General features: G+C 36.2%; 1 protein-coding gene across 1 annotated transcript in view; it reads right to left on the bottom strand.

Moving 5' to 3' along the window:
- The window catches only part of LOC150109077 (protein bicaudal C homolog 1-A-like), a 169,488-nt gene extending 144,040 nt beyond the window's left edge, over window positions 1–25,448 (bottom strand). The window contains exon 1 of the mRNA XM_090401568.1: window positions 25,335–25,448. Within this exon, the coding sequence (XP_090257694.1) occupies window positions 25,335–25,448 (114 nt within the window). The remainder of the gene's footprint in view (window positions 1–25,334) is intronic.
- Window positions 25,449–25,858: the final 410 nt, after the last annotated feature.

Genomic DNA, 25,858 nt, shown 5'->3' with positions numbered 1-25,858 from the left:
GGAAACTAGAATTCCCAGGGTGGATGGTAGCAGGGATGGCCTCTTCTGGGAATGGGTGCTTGGGGGTAGGGGGACGATGTCAGGAAACATTGAGCCCAGTGGGGTCGAGAGGGGACAATGATAGGTATAGAAGCAGTGACATTTTTATGCTTTATACCAGGGATCTCCAAACTATAGCCCACAATATGATTTTATCCTGCCTACCAATTGGACTAATTTTTCAATAAGAATCCACAAAAAAAACCAAAAAAAACAGGGTGTTGATAGATTTCAAATGCATTAATTAAAATTGTGTTCAAAATATATTCCCAAATAGCAAAAAGTAACCATAATCCAAGTTATGGTCTTTCTGACTGTAAAAGGTCTGTTAAAATGGACTAACGAAGAAAAAAAAATTTGAATTTTACAAAATTTTACAAGCAAATTTGAAGAAATTTGCTTGCAAATTTATCTCTAATTTTGGGACAATGTATCTTTGCAAACAAACTTTTTCCTGAATGAAATATATCAAGTCAAAATAGGGCAAATTTGTCTGATGAACATTTGAAATTGCTACTTGTAATTAGCACTTCAAAATTTGAACCCGAGTTTAATGAGATTTTAAAAACAAACACAGTTACATCATTCACATTAATGGTTTTATTATAATTTGTGATAAAAATATGAGAATTTGCTGATAGTGTTCGTTGTCATTAATATACGATAATTTAATCTCACATACTCTGTAATCAGTTTTTATCTACTTTCAATAAAACTCATATCTATTATTAGATATATGAAGAGCCAAAGGCTTCAATTTCGGCGACATATGACTTGTTTAAGTTAAGGGATATTACATCCTATATCGTTTCTTAGCCGAATCCAGGTATTTGCTTACACTTGGAATCGTCGAACTTTATATAGTTTCTACTATATTCGGCATAAAACTCTGAGTTTCTTATTCGGCTAAGAAACGATATGGGATGTAATATTCCTTAACTTAAACAACTCATATATCTAGTTCTAGAGTTTTTTTTTTTTTTTTTTTTTTTTTTTACTAACGGCCCGTTGAAAAGTGCTGAAGTACCCAATGCGGCCCTCACAGCAAAAAGTTTGCAGACCACTGCTCTCTACTAATGCCAAGAGTATCTGAAATAAAGGAAATGAATTGCTGGCGCTGATAGCATCAACCTGGCCAACGATTATTGGGATCTCTGAGACATGGTTGACGGAGGATGATATAATAACTGGAATTGAAGTGGCAGGGTACAGCATTTTTCGGCAGGATAGGAAAGGAAAATGTAGTGGTGGAGTACTGCTTATGATAAGTGATGACTTATGTCCTCTTAGAGTAGAGGCTTTGGAAGGAAGTGACACAAATGGTTTTGAAAGCATATAGTGTGAGGTAGAAATGGCCAAGACAGGATATTTATTGGGGTGTTGCTATAAACGAGGGAGCACAGAGGGTGGGGACTAGGAGATGTTTAGGCAGTTGAGCTTGGCAAGTGCCTGAGGAAGCCTTTCTGTTGTTCACTCAATTCACTGATTAAGACTCTTTCAATTTCTTTGTTAACAATTGTTAAAATAATTTTAGATGCATGGGATATTAGGCTCACAGTTCTGTAATCTTTGCAATTTTGTGCATTATTTTACTCTGGAATTGGTATGCAGATAGATGTAAAAACTTCAAGTAATTCTATTGTTTTATGGATGTCCTGAACGAATTCCATTAAATAGTTATTATAGCCAGTCAAAGCTTTCAGCAGCTCAGCCGAAATATTATCGCACCCATGAGTGCGATAATGCTTCAGCACCACTATCCCATCCCTGTAGTAGTTCTCAGTAAGATCTGCAAAATACCCCTCTATAGCTGCAATCATCTCTTGATTCGAAGAAAAACACTGACCAGTGAGGAAGAGTTTTAGTTTTGGGAAGAGACAGAAGTCAGAGGGACTCAAATCTGGGAAACAGGGTGGCTGTTTCAACAATTCATATTATTAGGAAGATTCTTAATGTGTTGTATCTCCTTTCTTGTCGGTAGAGTGATATCTGTTGCTACATTTAACTTAAGGTGTCGTGAATCATCTATCGTGTTACCACTATCATCATAGAGATCTGATAAGTACTCCACCCATCTTCTATTTATCTTTTCCTTATCAATGATTATGTTCTCATCTTTGTCCTTGATGTTATTAGACTGTTCGTTTTCTTTTCCATTAAGTTCTTTCACCTTCAAGAATGCTTCTCTGGTTTTGTTCTTATTTTATAATTCTTCTATCTCAGTGCACTGCCTATTTATCCAGTTATTTTTCAATATCCTGCATAACTATTTGATTCTTTTATCTAATGTTTTATATCTTAATCTTTCTTCTTTTGCTCCTCTTTTCCATGATAAGGTCATGGAAAAGAGGAGCAAAATTTTTCATCGATAAGGTCAATTACTTCTTGTGTTATCCATTGTTTTTTTCTTTCTTTCTTCCTTCATGTTTATTGATGTGGTTTTTAGCAGATGTTATAATAGCTTCTTTTAGTTTATTCCACTGTGAGTGGTTCATTTTGCAACTGTGCAAACAGCAATTCTGAAACATTTTCATTAAGTTTTGATTTTACTATTGGATTTTGTACCATCTGCAGATCCCATTTTAGGGGTTGTTTTCTTTTCATTTTTACTGTTTTCAGGTGAATATTTATCCTCATTAAGACTAGTCTATGATCAGATCCACAGTCTGCACTTGGCATCACCTTCGAGTTGCGTATTCCATTGAAGTAATGTTTACTGACCACGGTATAGTCTAATTGATTTTTGTATCTTCCGTCCGGACTTTCCCATGTGTATCATGCTGTTGGTTTTTGCTCAAAATAAGTGTTAGTTATTTATGATGAGATTGTGCTTGTTACAGAAATCAGTTTTCGTCCTCTCTCATTCTGAATTCCAAGTCCAAATGGACCGATGTGTGTAAATGTTCTCTCTGATCCAACTTTTGCACAAAATGAAGAGTTAAGCCTGAAGGAGATAAATGCAGCTTGGGCACTGACCAAGAGATATTTAACAGAATCAATGGTTGAATGTATTCTAAAGTTCAAAATTCTGAATAAGGTAGATGCAAAATGGATGAGTGAAAGGATTAAACATGAAATAAGGAAGGCACTGTGAAGGCAACACAAGATGAATAACAATCAGCTGCACAATGAGTATAAAAAGTAAGCCAGAAATGTGACTCAGTTGGTAAAGAGCAACACTGTATGAGTAGTTTATTCCACTGTGAGGGTTCATTTTCATTTTGCAACTGTGTAAACAGCAGTTCTGAAACATTTTCATTAAATTTTGATTTTACTATTGGATTTTGTACCATCTGCAGATCCCATTTTAGGGGTTGTTTTCTTTTCATTTTTATTGTTTTCAGGTGAATATTCATCCTCATTAAGACTAGTCTATGATCAGATCCACAGTCTGCACTTGGCATCACCTTTGAGTTGCATATTCCATCGAAGTAATGTTTACTGACCACGATATAGTCTGATTTTTGTATCTTCCATCCAGACTTTCCCATGTGTATCTATGTTCTCTAGAAATTAGCAAATCAACCCAAGAAATATCCTAGTTTTTCAGATAAACAGAATGTAGAAGGAAGAATAATTATGGTAAGATGATAAAAAGATGAAAATGGTAGACTGGTAATTGCTACAGAGAACAGCTCAGGTACTCAGTGAGCAATTCATCTAGGTGTTTTATTCCTATCAGTGTGATATCACGAGAACCCAAATGTAAATGAATGAGAAGATAGTGTACTGCTGAGCAAGCAAACAAGAGGTATATTAGGAGTTAAGTAAGCTTTATGTCAATAAGGCTATAGGACTTGACATATCACCACGTCTTAAGAGAATATTCCAGGGAGTTAGTGTCAGCCTTGTCTTACCTGTTTAATAAAGTCATGCAACAGCAAGAGTTGCTGAGTGGAGGGAATGTAAAACTGTTCCACTTCAAACGGTGGTGATAAGACTAAGGTACAAAATTATAAAATCTTGAGTTGTGGTTAAGGTATAGGAAAGGTTATTGGATTAGCAAGAGATAGAATACAAAATGGATTTGATAACAGTATTTTCTGTGATTGCTAGCATGGATTTAAAAGTAAGTCATGTTTTACCTACAGTATTTACTTGTGTACTACAAGATTTGGATAAAGGAATTGCATATACAGTGTTATATATTCAGATTTTGCACATGCTTTTCATAAATTGAACATAACTAGTTGGTAACACTCATAACTGATGGGATTAAATACTAGATTAGCTAGGTAATTGGCTTTGAAATAGGAATTAGCAAGTTCTGTATGGGAGTGCAGCATCCCAAAGAAGGAAAGATACTAGTGAAGGAATCAGTTTTGGGACCCACTGTTGTTTAACTTGTATATTAATGATACTGGGACAGATTAAATGGAGATATGCGACTTTACAGATGATGCATAATTAGGAAGAACAATGAGAAGTCAAGCAGATATGACTTTACACAGACAGCACTTGAATAGATTGTAACATTGAACTGAATTCCACTCGCACAAAGTATACAGTTCTGAAATTTGGCAAGCAACAATGGGATGCAAAGTATATACTTGGTAGAGAAATTTTAAAGTTAAAGAGACAAGAGATCTGGGAGTGGTGGCAAATACAGACCTGGTATTCAGGAATAACACTTCAGAAGTTGTGAAGCCATCAACATCAGATTATAGTAATGATGTAGAGGATAAGTGCAGAAATAAAGAGGTTATAATTCCACTGTAATGTGGAATCATAACCTTGATCAGGCCTTATATGAATTATGGACAAATTTGATCACCAGGTTTTCATGGTGATGAGCATATATTAGAAAGGTTTTGGAGAAGAATAAGTGATTGGCCTTAAGAATGAGGAGTATGAAGACAGATTGAGAGAATGAAATTTGCAAAGTCTCATGAAAAGGAAGAAAGTAGACAGAGTGAGTGTGTGTGGGGGAGGAACAAGAGACCATTCCTGGAAACCAAGGAAGGTGTCAGCAATGGAGTAAAGAACAGTTCTTTGCATGGAGAGTGAAAATGCCTGACAGTGTGGACATGCTGAATGAGCTTAAATCAAAATACTGGGTTTTGTGTGTTAGTGCATACGTGCACTAACACACTGCATGTGTTAATTTCTCTCTCATCATCTATGCTTTGCTCATTACTTTTGTCTTCCTGATATCACTGGTTCCACTTAGCACTCTTAATTTTAGGCTTATTTTAACTCTCCATTCCTTCTTCATGCTAAAATTCTCTTTCCTAGCAAGATATGTTTCTCTCATTCCCACTTTCACACCTAGCTAAACTTTTTAAACCTAAAAACCTTCAGCCTATCCTCACAGACAGCATTCCACAGATCTCTTTGCATCATATTTGCCTACCACTTCATCAAAAAGAAACCCTTCAGCATGTTTCTCAACATCCAAATAATTTTTAGCTACTTTGTCCACTTTTTGCAATATAAACTCAAACTCCCATCAACTTCCCAAAAATCCTTAAATTTTGTGTTATGTTGATGAGACTGGATTACAAGAAAAAAAGTTCTCAAAATGAGTCTTATACTTTGCCACAGTTATCTAAAAACCGTTATCTTTTGGCCACACCATTTTTATTTATTAATTTTTTAAATGAAAAATCACCCACAAATGACTCTTGACCTATTGTGGGTGATTGTTACATTTAATTTACCAGCTGAGCCTCCGTAGCTCAGCCAGTATAGATGAAGCCCTTTGGTCAGAAAGCCTTGGGGTTCGATTACCATCCGTGACGTGAGGAACCTTTATCTAGTCTCTTTCAATGAAAGGCGAGTTAGTCTGTCTCATATGGAGGTATGGGTTTTTTTTTCACCTGGAAACTCAGGTTTTTCGTCTCCCAGAACAGGCAAACCAGCCCTGTGAACACACATGGATTACAGTCAGTAATATTTAAGACCCAGCCATAGGCCTGATTCGTCAGCTATGCCGCTCCCAAGTCTAGATAAAAATGTGTGTGGGGGGGGGGAGGATTGAGATGGTGCCGTACTTCCCTATAAAAAGGACCTCACAGCCGTTGTATCATCCTACACTAAATAACTGGGTAATGCTCAGTGGAGGATATAGCGGCTTGTTGATTGAAAAGCAGATATACTATGCACTCATCCAACTAGGAAGCCAATCTAAATTTATCCTACACATCTCCAACATCACCTTCATTACAGACATCTCTAGCATAGCATCAGCAGAAACTGCACATTCTCCTCTGAAATAATTGATATCATTAATATAAAAATAAGTAGCAGTCCAAGTATGGAACTCTGCAATACATCACTTCCTTGTTTCTCTGCACCATATACTGCTTGTGTTTATTAGTAAACCTCTTCTACGTTAATCTGATAACAATCCCATATCAAGGTAAGTCTTAATCATATCTCACCAATTTACTCACTTTCATATAGGTATTCATATTCTGCTACTTGCCTCTTCTACAAATACTTCAAATGAATTGACATCAGTAATTCTCCCACTGTTAAATCTATTGAAATGCATGTAGTAGCTACTTGCTAGTTCAATTCCAAAGAATAAATCTCTAATTTTCATTCATCCAATGTATTACTGCCCTATCTAACAGATTATCATATGGATTTTTCAAGGAATACAATCCACAGCTGTTCAAATAAAATGCAAACAAGTTCCTTCCTGCCCATCCCTGCTACCAATTATAGGTTCTCCAACCTCTTGTGTATCACCTTAACTGCTATTTCCTAGACCTTTTCCTGTGTATCTGCAATCCCATTAAAATCAAGCAATCCAATCTGTGCACAATATACCATGTTGTTGTTATGTTCCATCGAGTCATTTTTGACTCATGGTGATCCTGTGAACATACATTCTCCATTCAGATCTGTCTCTGACCATGTCTTTCAGAATTTCTGATTCTTGGTCTTCTCTCCTGCTTCCATCAACTTTAGCAAGCATCATCATCATCTTCTCCAGATTGTAATTTGCTCGCATAATATGTCTGAATTATGACAATTTTTGCTTGATGATCATAGCTTCAAGGGAGCAATCTGGCTTTATTCTATCACTGATTTATTGATTTGCTTTGCAGTCCATGGTATTTTTAGTAAGCGTCTCCAAACCCATAATTCAAATGCATCTATCTTCCTTCTTTCACTCTTTCTCAGGGTCCAACTTTCACATCCATACAGTACCACAGGGAATACCATTGCTTTCACGATTCTGATTTTTGTTGAAAGGCTAATATCTTTAAAGATCTTGCTTAAATTTGTCATTGCTTTCTTTCCAAGTAATAATCTTCCATACAATAACCATCTTGATCAATTCGCGATCCTAGGAGTATAAAATTGTTAACTGCTTCCATTTTCTTCCCATCTACTTCAAAATCATTAAGTTCACATGTTTCCATAACTTTTGTCTTTTTGAGGTTAAGTTTAAAATTATAATTAGCACTTTCTTCTTTAACTTTCAAATAAGTTCCTCCAAATCTTCTTTGCATTCTGCTAGCAAGTGGCATCATCTGCATATCTCAAATTATTAATATTTCTTCCACCAATTTTAATTCCAACTGAATTAAAGTTGTATTCGCTGTACAAGTTAAACAGGTACGGAGATAAAATACATCCTTGTCGCACCCCTTTACCTATTGTGAAATACTCAGTTTCTCCAAGATCTGTTCGGACAGTAGCTTCTTGTTCATAATAAAGATTCCTCAGAAGGATAATGAAATGCTCTGATACTCCCATTGTTCTTAGCACATTCCACAGTTTCACATAATCTACAGAGTCAAAAGCATTGCTATAGTCAAGGAAACAAAGGAAGACATTCTTTTGATATTCCTGTGCTCTTTCTATTATTCATCTCACATTGACATTTATGGCATTTCTCTCTTCATGAATGGTTCCAGTCTTTTCTGAATGATCTTAAGACTTTACTTGCATGAGAAATCAGTGCTATAGTTCTGTAATTTTTGCACTCTCTTGCATCGCCTTTCATCAATAAAGGTATATAGACTAATTTTTTCCATTCCCTAGGCCATGTAGTTGTAATCCAAATTTGCTGACAGAGCTGTTAAAATTTTAACTGCCTCTTCTCCCAAGGCTTTGAGTAGCTCAATGGGTATTCCATCTCCTCCTGGTGCTTTCTTACTGGATAGCTGTTGCAGTACCCACTTCACTCTCCAGTGGTACTGGCTCCTGTGTATAATCCTGCTCTTCAAATTTCTCAGTAATTTTGAAGTCCTTTCTGTAAAGGGCTTCTGTATACTCTTTCCATCTTTCTTTGATGTCTGCAGCTTCTGCAAGATATTCTTTGTGTTTACTTTTCAATACTGTCACCTTGGCACTAAACTTCCCTGTTAGTTCTCTGATCTTTTTGAAAATATTCGTTTTTCCTTTCTTGTTTTGGTCTTCTATTTGTTGGCATACCTGGTTAAAGTATTTTTCCTCATCTCTTCTGACTTTTCGTTGAAATTCTTCATTCAAATGAGGTACAGGAAGTACAGCAGAATTTCATTGAAATTCTGCTGTACTTCCTGCAAATTTCTTGTGGCCTTCATTTTCTTCCTTTCCTGAGCAGTTTTGATGGTATCGTCTGACAGTCGTTTGGACTTCTTCTTACAAACTGTTGGAAGTTAATTATATCTTTAATCTCTTCTCATAGTCCATCTGGTTCTCTTTCACACAAATTGAGTGTGTTGAATCTGTTCTGTATGCTAATATTGTATTCAGCTGGTATGTTTCCAAGATCATATTTGATTGACATTCGTGTTGTTTTGTTTAACAATAAACCATACACAGTTCTAATTATGGCCTTATACAGAGAAACCATTATCTGTTTGCTGTATATGTTAATGTCTACCACATCACTGCAATAATTGGGTTTGTTATTTTCACGATTCCAGAATTGTAGTCCCTAAGTTTAAGGTCTTTATACACCCACCATACCTTTATTCTCTCTAAGATATTCCCACAAATTGTATACTCTATAGCATGCACATTCTAAACCTTACTTCATAACACTAAACTATTAGTTCATTCACTTGCCTACTCAGTCTATTCAAATTCTCTGGTAAAGAACATTTGATCTACTTTGAATGTTTTCACTTGGTTATAATTGAAGTTATACTTGACACAAAATTATGTTCTTGTATAATCCATTACCCAAGTATAAGCAAAGTTTGCATAAAGTATCTTTGACTAGGCTACTTGTATATAGAGGCTGTTGACTTCGCATCAACTTCCTTAATACCCCCCCCCCCCCTATTAAACAAAGCATATTTCCTTTCAGACATGTATATTATTATGCATGGAGTACATACTTAAAAGAGAAGCAAATGATTTATGCTACAAAGTAACACTTGAAATGATGGTTTTTGCATTAGTTATTTTACATTAATCAAAATACTAATCTAAATTACTTCCTTGATATATTAAAGTTCATTTAAAGTTCTGAATATGTAGTGTTTTGTATCTGTACAAGTAATATGAATTTTTGTATTTTATATAAGGAGGGCCATAATAACAAATGAGTCTATACATAGGTTATGAAGGAAGAATGTGGAATTTGTAGATGTATGGGGTGAGTTTAAATGGCTGAAGGGACTTGTATAACAAGGATGGTTTGCATCTGAATGGATTTGGTATTCAGTCTGAAAAAAAAAAGTTGAATATAGTGACAGTGGCTGTGCAAAATCAGGGAAACTAAAGCTTTTGAGGAGAAGTTGTTGAGCAGATACAGATATCAGCAAGGCAGCTGGATGTAAGAATGTGCATAAAATGCCCAAGTTAGTAGTGCCTGCCAATAAACAGAATGGGATAGTTAGTACAAAGTGTCAGGACACATAAGGGGCTTTTGTTCTTTATGTTCCTAAAGCCAGGGACATTCAGAGCAAGAGAGAATTGTTTTTGGTACCAGTTAGTTCATCTTGGTCAAAGGTTATTGGCATCAGTGAGACATGGCTGACAGAAAATGATATAGTTAGTAGGATAGAACGTGAAAGGTATAGTGTTTTCAGAGAGAATAGAGGGAAAAGAATGGGGAAGAAATATTATTGATGACAGCTGATGAACCAAGACATTGGGAATTCAATTGTAGCCCAGTGTAAATAACACATTTGAGGCCATCGGGTGTAAGATAGTGGCCAGCAGAACAAAATATACATTTGGATGATTCTATAGACCAGGGGATGTAAAAGATGGAGATAGTATGCATTGGCAAATAAGTTCAATGGATGGAAGGCAGGTAATTATTATGGGAGACTTCAACTATGAGAACACAGATTGAAAGGAAGAGAAGACACATGGAAGGAAATGGAATTTATGCACGCTTACTAAGGAATAATTACTTGGGGCAGCATGTGATGGAATGTACTAGGGGTTTGAGAGTGCTAACTTTAGTGATTGTATCAGAGAATTTGTTCATAACCAATATGACCACATTTGCCACCAACTGGTGTGAGTGATCATATGGTCTTGACCTAGGAGATGGCTAAATGTGTGGATTTTTCAGTTAAGGTGTATATGTGGAATTACAGGACTGATAGGTATGACAAGCTCAGGAGAGTGTTCGGATCAGTGCCTTGGCATGTGCAACTGCAAAGGCTGGATGTCGATAGTGCATAGAAAGGAGTAAAGGAGTGTTTGAGAGATGTATTAGCAGATTGCATACATAGTCGTAGGAATAAATCAAGCAGGAGTTATATGGTTGAATATTATCATTAAGCTAGAGCTGAAAAAAAAAAAAAAAAAATTGTGGAGGGAACTCAAGGAAAAAGGTAACCAGCAGTACAAAGCACAAGTCAGAAGGGTATAGTGTGGTAACAAATGCAAACACAAAGTATGAAAGGAAATTAGCAGTCCAGTCCAAAGATAATCTGAAGTAAATTAAAGATGCCATGAATTTTTATTCTTGGTTTCATCCTTTATCCAAGTGTAAGCAAACCAAGTTTGTACATGAAGTAACTTCATGACATGGCAACTTGTATATAAAGGTTAATGACATCACATTAATTGCCTTAGTATCCCATAATGCAAAGCCATATCCTTCCAGACATGTATGATGCCTACGCATTATGAGAATGATCACTACTCAGACCAGTTTCGACCTTTATTGAAGTTTCATCAGTAGGAGCCAGACCCAGAAGTGATACCAAGGGTGAAGTAATGCAGAAGTCATTTCCATATACAAGTAGTGAAAAAAAAGGCATCACAAATTTGGAGTTCTTTCATTATGTTGCAAGAATGTTTATGGCAGAATTATTTTAAGGAGCCAATGGTAAGGAGGTACTGAATCAGACAAAATATCATAGTAGACTTACTAAGTGAACACTTTCAAAGAGTATATCACCCAGGTGGAGATAATGCAGTAATGAGAGAGACAAAGGGTTATATGGAAACTGAGGTAAATGAAGTGCAGAGTATATTAAAGAACCTTAATGTGAATTCAGCCATAGAATTAGATGGTATACCAGCTCAAGTTTTACAAGGTGCCAGGGAATTGGCAGTTCCTTTAACCACATTATTTAATCTAAGTCTCAGCTCTGGGTTAGTCCCAAGGAAGTTGTGAAAGAGGAGATAATAGTTCCAATAGTTGCATAAAGGAAGCTCCAAGACTGATATAGGAAATTACCGATTGATCAGCATATTGGAAGTCATTGTCAAGGTACTGGAGAAGTTGATCAAGAACAAAATACAGGAATGGATAGACAAATATGGGAGGAAGCAACTTTGTTTAGTGAAGGGTAGGTCATGCCTCAGTAACTTGCTCATGTTTCATAATACAGTGACAACTGAGTTCGATAAAGGTAATGGATTGCAGTGATACTGCTGGACTCTGCAAAAGCTTTTGACAGGATACTGCATGGAATTCAAATCAATAAATTGCAGCACATGGGGAGGAATATAAAGTTGGTGAAGTGGATAAGAGGGTAGTTGATGGAGAGATATCAGTAGATTATTCAGGAATAGAGTCCAGTAGAAGGCCTGTAGCTAATGGTATGCCACAGAGCTCCATTCCTGGGCTGCTACTATTTAATTTGTACATTAATGATAGAGGAAAGGATCCGAGAAGAACTGTTCAGTTGTTTGTTAATATAGATGTTAAAATTTTGTGGGATAATTTGGATAGATTTACAATCTGGGCAAAGGAGAATGGATGTCAGTTTAACGTGGCAAAATGTAAGGAGTGAAAAGATCACCAGCTGTGTACCACATTGATGGAACTGTACTCAAAGAAACTGATGAAGCCAGGGATTTGGGAGTGTTTTAGTGGATAGGGAGTTAAAATTTAGAGGGCATAATGCAAAAGTGGCTACAGTAGCTCATCGGTTTACTTGGTTACTGAAGAATACCCTGACAAGCAGAGATAAGCAAGTTATTATACCTCTCTTTATAGTGCCTTCATAAGACTATCAACTATTGCATGCAGATCTGATCACTTAGATTTCTTGGTAATGAGAAGAAGAGGATCCAGAGGCAAATAACCAAGATGGTAGCAGGTCTATGGAATAAACCTTATGACGACAGGATGAAGATTTGTGGATTACATAAATTAGTTGACTGGTAGAAAAGGTGACTGAGGTGATATGATTGAGACATATTATTGAGAAGTTTTTACAAGATTAATACAGAAGAAATTTTTCAGAACAGGTCTGGTGGTGGGAGAACTAGGGGTCATCCTCAAAAACTGAGCAAGAGTGTAGTTAGCAGGGGCATAAGTCCTAGATGTTTTGCTTGGAGAGTGGTGAATAAATGGAATATGTTACCAGAGTCTGTTGTAAGTGCCACAACTGTGAATGAGTTTAAAGCAAAGTATAATAGTTATTGCATATAAATGTTGGATAGTGGCTTGGCATGATATTTAAGGACTCCATGAAATAGCCCATAATAATAATATCTGATCCACAATTTACACCTTCTTAATCTAATTCTCTCATTTTATTAAATCTTTTCTGATTTCTAAAAATTAGAAGGAACTTCATTTGTTTATTCTAAAAGTTCTTAACTGTAGGTTAATTACTATTTAATTGAAGAGGCTCATTATTAGGTACTTCAAATTCCTCATTTGGTTAATAATGGGTTACCGATTCTCCAACTATTCTCAATACAAGTATTCAGTTTCTACTTCAGTTTGCAGATTCTGCAAAGACTTATTGATGCTGTTTCAGATGAATATTGGCTGTAGGAGTCTTTGTAGAAGCCACGAAGATCAGAAAATGAATACCTGTGCTTAGAGTTATTTGGAGTAAATTAGTGAGGGATGGGTCATTATTCAGCGACTCCAAACCTTTAGTCCAAATTTCTCCTCTCCTCATTTATTTCTTCTATTACTGCTGTTATCTGGAAGAGTCTCATCTTGTGTGTAAGAAATACATTCACAGCTTTTCAAACTCAATGTGAACATATTGCTAACTGCCTATCTAGATATTTAGATATTTTTAAAATATAGCATTCATTAAGGTTTTTTCTTGTTTGCATTTAATGTAAACTTAATTTCACTTGTAAATAGTTTGTATTAATTTACTAATTAATTAATATAAAAATATTTATATCAGTAGTAATAAATTCTGTTTCATCATAATTAGTTTCTAAGCTATTTTCAATTTACTATCAAGCCAAATTGTGCATTTTATAGTTTATAGTATATAAATAATATAAATTTCACCTTATTTTAACAAAGCAATATATTTTTGTGTACTGTTAAATTTATGGTTTGAAGAGAATTCCATATTACTAACTGAAAGAATTTAATGACTTCTCTTTTGCTAGTAGAGGCTGATACTCAGATGCACTTTATTATTAAAATCTGACTTTTATGGAGAGACTCATGGTGGAAGGTACACATTATTGCACACAATGTTTATCCAAATATGCCTTAAAATGATTCAATGTGTCTACATTCACAACACTCTCAGGCAATGCATTCCACTCAACTACTCTCCATGCAAAGAACCTGACCTGACTCTCTTTATGCTGTTTTCAGTGATGGCCTCTTGTTCTATCCCCCCCCTTTCTCATTCTATGAAAAATCTCTTCCATGTCAACCTGGTAACAACCTGGTAAACTGCTGACTAGTTTATATGTCTCAATAATATCCTCCTCCCCTCTTTCTCCTATTCACAAGGCTTTGCAATACACATTTTCTCACTCTGTTCTCCTATGCCACAATCCAATGACCACTGACCGCATTTGTGAATCTTCTCTGGAACTTTTTAACATATGTTCATCACCAGGAAAACCTAGTAAATAAATCTGTGCAGAATAACCCATATGAGGCCTGATCAAGCCTTATACAATGGCATCATAACCTCTATTTCTGCATGTCAGGATCCTATATATCAGTCATGAATACGTCACAACATTATCTGTTGTTACGTATTCATAACTTTTGCAATATGGCCAATGAACTTCAGATTCTTGTCCACTATCACTCCCAAATCTTTCATCTCCTCTGATTCCTTTAAAGCTTCCCCACCAAGCATATACTTTGCATCCCATCATTGTTCACCAAGTCTCAAAATCTTCCACTTACCTGCCCATTTATGCAATCTATTCAAGTTCTTCTGTAAGGCCATAACATCTGCTTGCATTGTTATGGCCTTACTCTGCATTGCTCTCCCCAATTTTGCATCATCTCAAGCAGTAGCAGATCACTAGTTAAAACCATCCCAAAATCATTAACATACAAACTGAACAACAATGGTCCCAAAACTGACCCCTGCAGTACACTAATAATGACCTTCCTCTTTCAGGATACTGCACCCCCATATACAACTTTCTAATACTTATCTGACAGCCAACTCAGTAGATTTATCCAATCCCATCTGTTTCAATTTATTTAACAGCTTGTCATGTGGCAGCCTATCAAAAGCTTTTGCAAAATACAAGTACGCAACTGTATATGCATCTTCCCTGTCCAAAGTATTTGTCACCTTGTTATAGTACATAAGGAAGTTAGTAAAACATGATCGCCCTTTAACAAATCCATGTTGATAACCACAGAGAATACTGCTGTTATCAACCCATTTCTGTATCCTACTTCTCACCAATCTCTCTAGTACCTGCAACACCTTCAGATATACAGAATGGCCTGTAATTTGAAGCTATCATCAGATAGCCTTATCATCACTTTTATGCAGTGGAACAATTTTATCTTCTTTCTACACCCTTAGAACCTGTGCTGTTGTAAAACTCTTATTAAACATGCATGCCAATTCCTTGGAATATTCCCTTAAGATGCATGGTGATATGTCATCAAATCTTATCACTTTATATACATTAAGGTTATTTTGCCAAATGCCTCCTACTCACTGACAATTAAGCCATTCTCTATGTCCTCTACATGTAAGTTGCTCATGATTCTACCCTGATGATATACGCTTAAACCTTCACTCCCTTTGCAATATGTTCTCTGAATTTCAGGTTTCTATCAATCATCACATCCAGACCCCTTGCCTCTCCTACTTCCTCTAGTACAGTTCCTCCAGAGTGTGCAGCCTCCCATCGATGTATCCTAAACTTCAAGACTTTACATTTAGCTGCATTAAACTGATACGCCCATTCATTTGTCTTATCTGTCCAGTTTACTTGAATCTTCTAGCAGGGCTACCACACCTGCACTATTACTAATAATCCTTCACATCTTCAAACAACTGAATATCCCCTTGCAATCCACTGACAATGTCAGTGGATTGCAAGGGGATATTCAGTTGTTGAATACCTGATGTGGTATTCATTAATAGTGTTAATGGGATAACCAATATAAGTACAAGTGGTTGCAAGTTGCATATGAAATCAAGGACTGACTGTATTGTATTAGGAAAAATGGATTGATTATAAAGGCTAAACAATACAGTACTGAGCAATACTAAACAATACAGTACTGAGCTCCGTAGGATCCACTTATATCCTTCAGCCTCCTTGATAATGCCTCCCCACCATACACTGATACCTATCAGATAGCCAATCCTGAATCCAATTCATTAACCTGACATCTAAACCCATGTGCTACAACTTAAATATCAGATTATTGTGTGTTGTCCTGCTAAATGGCTTTGTAAATTTACAAAAAAAGGTAGAATATGCCTTTCCCTCATCAACTGCTCTTGTCACTTTATTATAAAAGGCAAATCATATTACTAAAGCAAGAGCATCCCTTAACAAATCCATGTTGACTTTGCAGTCGGGGTGCTCCGTCTCGCAGAGCAACACTGTATGTAGTGTTTGCAGAGAGCTCCAGAAAAGATAAATATTATTTTGAGAAAAAATTGGCAATTGATTTAATCTTACCGTAGTAGTCTTTGTTTTTGGTAACTTGGTGTGTCTGTGTGATTTCCGCTTTATTTAAACATAGTAGTTTAAAGATATTATTGATAGTGTAGCACATGGCACCAATGTGAAGAAAAACAATGGCGTCCAAAACATCGCAGTCTTTGTTCAAAAACTTTAATGTAAGGGAATTCATCCAGTGTAATGTGTGCGGGATGTATGCTTTCCCGATAGAGGCTGGAATTTGGATAGATAATGATAGTGGTGGGAGAGACTGTGCCGAAAGTGAGGAATTGAAGTGTGTGTGGTCGTGAGATTGTTGTTGTAGAAGAAAGCCAGAATGTGAGAGAAAATAGTGGTTTGATAGTAAACTGTGATGTTGTACGAGATAGCAATGAGAGTGGTGATGAAAGAGAGTGAAAGTAATTATACAGAGAGAGAAAATGGTTTGAATGATAAAAAAAAAAAGAGAAATTAGCTGTAATGAGCGAGATCGCATGGATACGCACAGTAATACATAGGGCGAAGCAGCAGTTGGAGCATCTGCAAAACTCTTTCCCGAGCACCTCGGCTAACGGAAATAAGCAAGTGTATGAAAGAAAAAATAAGCGTATGATTGGGAGTGTTTCAGAAATGAAGGAAAGAGTGTTGTATGGTGATTTGTTAGCAAGAGGTATGATAGATGAGAATTTGACTAAGTCGTACTTACCGGGTGCGAAAATTAAGGATGTAAGTGAGAGTATTAGAGCACAAAAGTAGAGGGTGAAAGAAATGATAACCGTAGCGGGAACGAATGATTTCAAAGGAGATAAATTTGATATGAGAGAGGACTTGAAAGAATTATTATAGGTAGCGAAAGAAAAGAGTGACAGAGTTAGGATAGTGAGTCTGTTGCCAAGGTATGACAGAGAAGAGTTTAGAAGGGCCATAATTGCAAATGACTTTATGCGGAGGTTATGCAGACAGTGTGGGGTGGAGTTTGTGGACGTGTGGAGTGAGTTTGATGGGCGAAAGGATTTGTACGAGATGGAGGCTTACATTTGAATGGATTTGGTGTGCGAAGACTAGAAAAAGTGTTGGTGAGTGAAGTGAGAGTGGATGTGCAAAATCAGGGAAACTAGAACTATTAAGGAGGGGAGGAAGTGGATATGAATAAAGATAGGGTGGGACAAACAGACCTCTGCATTTCATGTATACTAATGCCAGGAGTATTAGGAACAAGAAGGAAGAATTGAATTTTTGGCATTGATTGGCTCTTCCTGGCCACAGGTTATTGGCATTAATGAAACATGGCTGACAGAAGATGATATAGTTAGTGGGGTAGAATGTGTAGGGTATAGTGTGTTCAGGAGGGACAGAGAGAATAAAATGGGGGAGGAGTGTTATTGATGATAGCTGATGAACTGCAGCCAAGGAGAATAGAAGTTGTATTGCAGGATAGTGAAAAGAGCTCATTTGGACGCTATTTGGTGTGAGTTGAAACTAACGGAACAAAATGTACAGTTGGGTGCTGATATAGACCAGGTGATGGAATAGATGGTGGAGATAGTATGCATAGACAAATTGATGAAATGAGTAGAAGGAGGGTAATTATTATGGGGGATTTCAACTATGGTAACATCGATTCGAAGGAGGAAAGACACACGGGAGGAAGGATTTTATTCAGTTATTAAGGGATAACTATCTGAGACAGCATGTAATGGAAAATACTAGGGGTTCAAGAGTGCTTAACATAGGAATAGCATCTGAGAATTTGACTAATGAATATGACCATGTTGCCACCTACTGGTGAGAGCGATCATAAGGTCTTGACCTGGGAGGTGGCTAAATGTGTAAAATTTTTGATTAAGACAGGGTACATGTGGAATTACCATGCTGGCAAGTATGACAAGCTTAGGAGATTGCTTGGTTCAGTGCCATGGCATGTGAAACTGCAAGGGCTGGATGTTGATAGGGCATGGGAAGCGGTCAAGGAGCATTTGCAGGAGGTTATGGCTGACTGTATACCTAGAGTCAGAATAGTAAATCATGTAGGGGTTAAATGGATGAATAACACCATTAAACTTGAGTTGCAAAAAAAGAAACCACTGTGGAGGGAATTTAAGGAGAATGGTGACCTACAGGCACATGAATGTTATAAAGTACAGGCCAGAAGGGTAACGAGTGTGGTAAGAAAAGCAAAAGCAGATTATAAAAGGAAATTAGCCATGCAAGCTAAAGAGAATCCCAAACAGTTCTTTCAATATGCTGCTAGTAAAAGAAAAACTGTACACGGCAGAATGATTTTAAGGAATGCCAATGGTAGGAAGGTCACTGAATCAGTCGATATAGTGGAATTACTGAGTGAGCACTTTGCAGGAGTATATCATCCAGGTGGTGACATTGAAGGAATGAAGGAACCATTAGTTTATAGGGGAATTGTGGTGAATGAAGTGGAGGTGAATAATCTATTACAGAACCTTAATGTGAATACATCTGTGGGACTGGACGGTATACCAGCACGGGTCTTATGTGAAACGGCTAAAGAACTGTCAGTGCTCTTGACCATATTGTTTAATCTGAGTCTTGGGTCTAGTTTAGTCCCGAAGGGGTGGAAAGAGGGCAAAATAGTTCCACTGCATAAAGGAGGATCCAAGACTACTGTTGCAAATTACTGACCGATCAGCATATCAGGAGTCGTTGTCAAGGTCTTGGAGAAAGTAGTCAAGGGAAAAATACAAGAATGGATTGATGAAAATGAGATACTGTATGGGGGACAGCATGGTTTTGTGAAGGGTAGATCGTGTCTCAGTAAGTTGCTCAGGTTTTATAACACAGTGCCGGCTGAACACTAGATAAGGGTAATGGATTTACAGTGATACTGCTGGACCTGGCTAAGGCCTTTGACAGGATACCACATGGAATTCTAATCCGTAAACTGCAACACATGGGAATGTATATATATGGTTGGTGAGATGTATAGGTGGGTGATTGATGGAGAGATACCAAAGTAGTTTACTCAGTGGTCCAAGAACAGAACTCTGTAGCACAGTGGTGTGCTACAGAGTTCTGTTCTTGGACCACTGCTGTTTAATATGTTCATTAACGATATAGGGAAGGATCTAAGAGGAACAGTTAATTTGTTCGCCGATGATGCAAAGTTGGGTAGGGCAATAGTGAATGCAGAAGATGTCAAAATTGTGCAGGATGATTTGGATAGATTGGAGGTCTGGGCTAAGGAGAATGGATGTCAATTTAATGTGGCAAAATGCAAGGTTATGCATTTTGGGGTGAAAAGATTAGCAGCAGTATATCACATTAGTGGAACTGTACTCAAGGAGATTGATGAGGCCAGGGACTCGGGAGCATTGGTGGATAGGGAATTGAGGTTTAGGGGGCACATTGCAAAAGTGGCTAAATCAGCTCATGAAATCACTTGGATGCTGAAGAATACTTTGACGAGCAGAGATAAGCAAGTTATTGTTCCTCTGTATCGAGCCTTGATAAGACCCCATCTCGACTACTGTCCCAGATTTAGTCACCTAGGTTTCTTTTTGATAGGGAGGAGGTGAAGAGGATCCAGAGGCGAGTGACCAAGATGATAGCAGGTCTGTGGAATGAACCTTATGAAAACAGGTTGAGGATTGCAGAAATTGGTTGATAGGCAGAGGAGGGGAGATATGATTGAGACATTCAAATTACTGAAGGGTTTCTATAAAATTAATTCAGAAGATATTTTTGAGAACAGGGCTGGTTGTGGGAGGATTAGGGGACATCCATGGAAGCTTCGCAAGAGTGTGGTTAGTAAGGGTGCTAGAGCTGGGTTTTTTACCTTTAGAGAGTGGTGAATAAGTGGAATAATATGCCAGTCTGTTGTGAGTGCTATGACGGTAAATGAGTTCAAGACAAAGTATGATAGATACTATGTGAATGTCAAATAATTGTGATGGACATGATATTTAGGACCTTCCTCAATGAATCTAAGGACCCTTGGGGTCGCCCGTAATAATAATAACGACATTATCCTCATCTGCCCAACACCGTATATGGTCCCTCACTAATTTCTCCAAGATCTTAACTACTGATGAAACACAAACTGGTCTATAATTTGACACTTCCAGTCTGCTATCACCCTTATGCAATGGCACTGTCTTACTCTCCTTCCACTCCTTTGGATGCATTTTCTGTGGCCAGACTTTAATTGTAAAGCCCATCGATGGAGCTGTCAGTTCTTTAGCAGTTTCTCTCGAAACCTGTGACAAAATTCCATCCAGTCCCACCACTTTATTGACATCCAGAGCACTCAGTATTTGAAACTGTTTTCTAAACTATTTTTTGTGAAATCAGCTTTATCTTCTTTTACAACTTTGCTCTTCTAACTCTAACATCATTTGTGAGCTCTTCTTCCACAGCTGTTCTATATCTCCAACTCCCTAGCTAATAGCACTAGCTTGTCATTAATCTCTTATAAGAGTTTGTTTTGTCAAATCCTGTGAATGTGTGAAAATAATATATTGTCAGCAGCTTCTTCCACATGTCATTCATACACTCTACTGTTACCTCAATATGCTGCTTCATCTAATCTGTACAATGAAACATTCCTTCCAAAAGTCTAAGGGTTTCTAACCCTCAGTAGCAACTAAAAGCATTTTTGAATTAAGTAATAACCCCCTTGACTATTTGTTGTAAGAGTGATGTGGTATTCAGTAATAGTGTTAATGGGATAGCCAATATAAGTATAAGTGGTTGCAAGTTGCATTTGAAATCAAGGACTGACTGTATTGTATTAGAAAAAATTTGTTGATTATTTGTAACAATATTCTGAACAAAAACAGAAGAAAATGAAACAATCATTGCAATCAGTAGCTTTCCTCTCTAACTACACTAATAATCACTGCATTCAATTTAAATGTTCTGATATCACCAGCCATTTTCTGTCCACTGCTTGAAGGCCTACCTGAAATTCTCCATTCATTCCTATCTTGAGCCATTCTATGCCACTGAGTTTCTGCCATCTCTTTAGTATTCCTGTAGTTCTCTTTCCATCTGCCATTTGGATCTTTTAATGTCTGTTATAATGTTGTTCACCCTAGAGCTCTAGCCAAATATTGTGCTTTCTAGCTAGAATGGTAAGACCAAGTAATTATCTTCCCATTTTCCTCTGGGTAATCCTCAACTTGGTCAACTTTAAGTTCATGTTTCACTTCCATATGTCATGATAGGAAATATACAAAATATTTTTCTATGAACTATAAAATATTTTTCTTTTAAGGTTTCAATGTTTCCTTTGAGTGCTTTATAATGTTTTTCAAAGGATCCAACCAAGTTCAATTTTACATATAATTTATTCTTTACAGTCACCCTCTACTGTGAACTTTTGTCCTAGGCAATCATATCAGGTTACTATATCAATTTCCTGATGTTCCATTTGTACTGACTTTTTGGTAATGCATTTATTATACGTTATTGACTTTGTTTATATTTAATCCTTTCTTTTTATTTTCTGCATTCAATTCAGTGATTATTTGTTGAAGTTATTCTGCAGAGTTTCCTAAAAGAACAATATCAGCAAATCATAGGCGATTTAATTCTTTCCCATTTAGCATAATTCCTTTAATTTTCCTTTCCAATCCAGCTTTTTAAAAATTTCTTCTAGGACTGCTGTAAATAATTTAGGTGAAATGGCATCTCCCTGTCTAACTTTTTTTTTAAAATAGGAAATTCATATATGTTCATGATTTTAAAGATGCAGTTGAATTTTTATATCACCAATCCTATCCTTATCCATCCACTGCTGGACAATGATCTCCTCCATATTTTTCCACATTTCTCTGTCTCTGATCCATAATCTCCAATTGTTTCCTATTGAATGTAGTTTATCTCACCACCTTGGTGATGGCCTGCCAGGTTTTTCTTGAACCTTCTCATGCTTGCCATTCTATACAAATTTTTGTCTGGGGATTGCCTCCCTGTCTTGTAATGTGTCCTGCCATCTCCATTTATTTATTTAATGTATTTTAATCCTGTTTTTTTTTCCCCCTGATATCTACGGTTCTTACTTTGTCTATTCTTTTGTCTGAAATGGATTTTTCCATGTTTTTCTGTGCAGCTCCTAATTTGTTTCCCAGTCTTTTTATGATGCTCTAAGTTTCTGCTCCATATGTCATAGCTGGTATGATGCGTTGTTCATGTGCTTTTTTTTTTTTTTACACAGATACAAAATATACCTATTAGAAAATCTTATTGTGTTTTCCAAACTGTCTCGATCCTTGGTTAATTCTTTGTTTTATTAAACATTCCCAATTTCAATCTATCTACATTAATTATTTCACCTAGACATTTGAATTAAGTAACAATTTCTATTTCTTGTCATTTATTTTAATGTTTTAGTTGTGTTTTGTTGTACATTTTAGTTTTATCAATATTTATGTCAAGATTTTGGAAAATAGAACAATGTTATCTGTAAATCATAAATTGCCTAGATATTGACCATTTATTCTGATACTTTTTTCCCCTTCAATTTAGATTTTTAAATATTTCTTTTAGGCAAGCACTGAATATTATTGGTGACATTGTATCAACCTTGTCTCATTCCTCTATTTTAATTTTTGCTTTCAGATTATTTAATTGTGTATTACTTGTTGCATTCTGATATACATGCTATATTAGTTGTATGTGCATGTTGAAAGTTTATTTTTCACTTGGTCAGATTATAATAAATTTAGTTTAATCCTTTATCCAAGTGTGTGCAAACAAAGTTTGCGCCTGAAAGCATCTTCAGGACTTGGGTAAAATGGCACTGTTTGTCCATAGTAAGACAGTTTGCAACTACAAGGGACCTGATAAGCTCCAGGTAGGTCTAGAGGAAGTGGCTGGTCCTTGGGAGTATGGATAAAAGATGCCAATTTTTGATATGGTTTGTAACAAGTTGTGAAGTCATATTTTTTTTAAGATTTTTTTTAACTTTTCAGAAGTATCATGAATATAAGGAATAGTGACAGATTTAGAGTAGTCCTTTTGTGGGGAGGGAGGGGGGGGTTTAACTGGTTTTAATATTTTTTGGATTTTATGGGGGTTGTATCCATTGGCTGCAAAGGTGTTAAGAATATGAATAAGTTCAGTAGTAAGGGCATTGTTATCTGAACTGATTAATTTTGCCCTGTTATATAGGGTTTTTATAATCCCATATTGTTGGGAGGGGGGGATGGTATGAAAGCTGGTGAATGTATCTACCTGTATGTGTAGGTTTTCTGTAAACTGAGAAAGCCAGGGATCCATTAGACTGGCATGTAATCAGAGTATCTAGGAAAGGGAGATTGTTATTGTTTTCTTTTTCTAAGGTAAACTGGATCCTGGGATATTGATTGTTTAGGTGTGAAAGGAAGTTCGAGTGTGTCTAGGCCATGCGGCCAAATAGCGAACACATCATCTACATAGCGTAGCTAAACAATAGGTTTAAGTGGGGCCAAGTTTAAGGCTTTTTCTTCGAAGGTCTCCATAAAGAAGTTGGCTAGAAGTTGGATAATTAATAAACAAAATGCCTTTAGGCATTCCAAAACATCGATGCCATGACCTTTCCTGCTGATGGAACAGACTTTGTCTTCTTTGGCACTGAACTGGCTATTTTCACTGTTTTGACTACTGTTTGGATTCTGGTGTGTAATGGTGAATACAAGTCTCATCCATAGTAATAAATCAATGCACAAAATCAGTTTTATTCTTGTTAAAATACTCCAAGCACTGTTTAGAGATTTTCATGCAAGTGCTTTTTTGATCTGCTGTGAGCAAGCATGGCACACCCATCTTGCACAAAGCTTTTTCATTTGCAATTCTTCATGCAAAATATATCCTACATGTTCTTTGGAAATGCCTATAGGCTCAGCAATTTCATGCACCTTGACTTGCCAGTCATCCAATACCATATTGTGCACTTGATCAATGATTTCTGGTGTTGTTACACTTCTTGGACGTCCTTCACATGGTTCATCTAAAAGGTTGGTATGGCCACGTTTAAACTCTGCAGCCCATTTCTTAATTGTCGAAAATTAAGGAGAAGAGTGCCCATAAATTTTTATGAACTTCGAATAAATTTCTTTTGACATTAAATCTCCTTTTACAAAGAATTTTATAACCATAAGATACTCAATTTTATCCATTTCGAAGGATACAGACAACACTTTTGCTTTAGACAGCTATATAAAACAAACTACTTGATATTGATACACTAACTTGCAATTTCACATGTATGCTTATGACAGATGTACCAACTTAGCGGGAAAAAAATCTTCCCGATAGTGTTGCCATTTATGGTCAAGGCCACGAACTTTTCAGACGACCCTCATATCTACTGTAATTTTATCTGGTTCTGGGATTTTATTATTTAGCATTTCTTTTAAATGCTTTTTCTGTTTCTTCATTCAATATTGATGGTACTTCCACATCGTGGTGGATTTCAATGTCTTGATTGGGGTGTTTAGAGCTGTATAAACAACTGTAAAATTGTTCAATTTTTTCTATTTTTTTTCCGTCTTTCCTCAATCAATTTACCTTTGTCTTTAATATTGATTATTTCTGCTTTTCCTTCATGTGATATTCTCATAGCTTTGATGCTTTTACTTTTTTTCATTAGTTTCTTTGATTAAATATATCAGTGCGAGTTTTTTGAATGCCTTGATTTTTAAGGGCTTCTAAAATAGCTAATGTTGAGAATGAATCAAATGCCTTTTTAAAATCAATGAATGACAGACTTAAATGTTTTTGGTATTCATTTGTTTTTTCAAGTATTTGTTTTTATCACATACATATAATCAACAGTGCAATAGTTTTTTTTCTGAATCCTGCTTGTTCTGGCAGTTAGCAAAAATCTAATCTGTTTTATATTCTGTTGCTAATGATTTTTGTAAAATAAAATTGGTATATTGTTGAAAGAAGACTGATAGGGCAGTTATTTTTAATAACTCTTCTCTGTCTCCCTTTAAAAAAAAAATAATAAATAATAATAATAAAGATAGCATTGTTCCAACTCTTTGAAGTTCTCTTCTATCTTAAGAATGATATATAAATTTAAACCGTACACCATCTACTTTGAGAATTTCTATTGGTAATTCATCTTCACCTGGTATCTTTCCATTACTCATTCTACTCATTGCATATTCAACTTCTTTTAAAACATCACGGCATATTTCTTCCACTTTCATTTGGGATATTACATTTTTGTTTATATATTGGTTTAAGTCTTGGGAATCATCATACAACTGGGCATAAAAAGGTTCCTATTCTTATTATCTCTTCTTTGTACTTAATCAGTTTTTCATCTTTAAGGGTTGTTAATTTATTTTATTATTGTCCTATGGACAACTTTCTTCTCACTTCATTTAGACTGTTTTCTATTGTTTTTTCTAATTCTCCTTGTTCTGAAGTTTCTAATTTCTTGTGTCATCCTTTTTCTTATTGTTTTCTGATAATTTTATTCTCTTTCTCATGTCTAGATTTATTCTCATTTCTTTTCTCTTTCTGAGGAGGTTTAGGCTGTCAGGCAATTTTCTTTCATCCTTCTTTTGGTTTCCAGCAATCTTTGGCATTATTTAGTAGGGTCTCAATGATTATT

Source organism: Typopeltis vanoorti, chromosome 2 (genome assembly GCF_054136105.1).
Source record: "Typopeltis vanoorti isolate ZY-2024b chromosome 2, IOZ_Tvanoo_1.0, whole genome shotgun sequence".
Lineage (NCBI taxonomy): Eukaryota > Metazoa > Arthropoda > Arachnida > Uropygi > Thelyphonidae > Typopeltis > Typopeltis vanoorti.
Note: the sequence above shows the minus strand (reverse complement) of the source record. Positions and strands in the feature narration are given on the sequence as shown.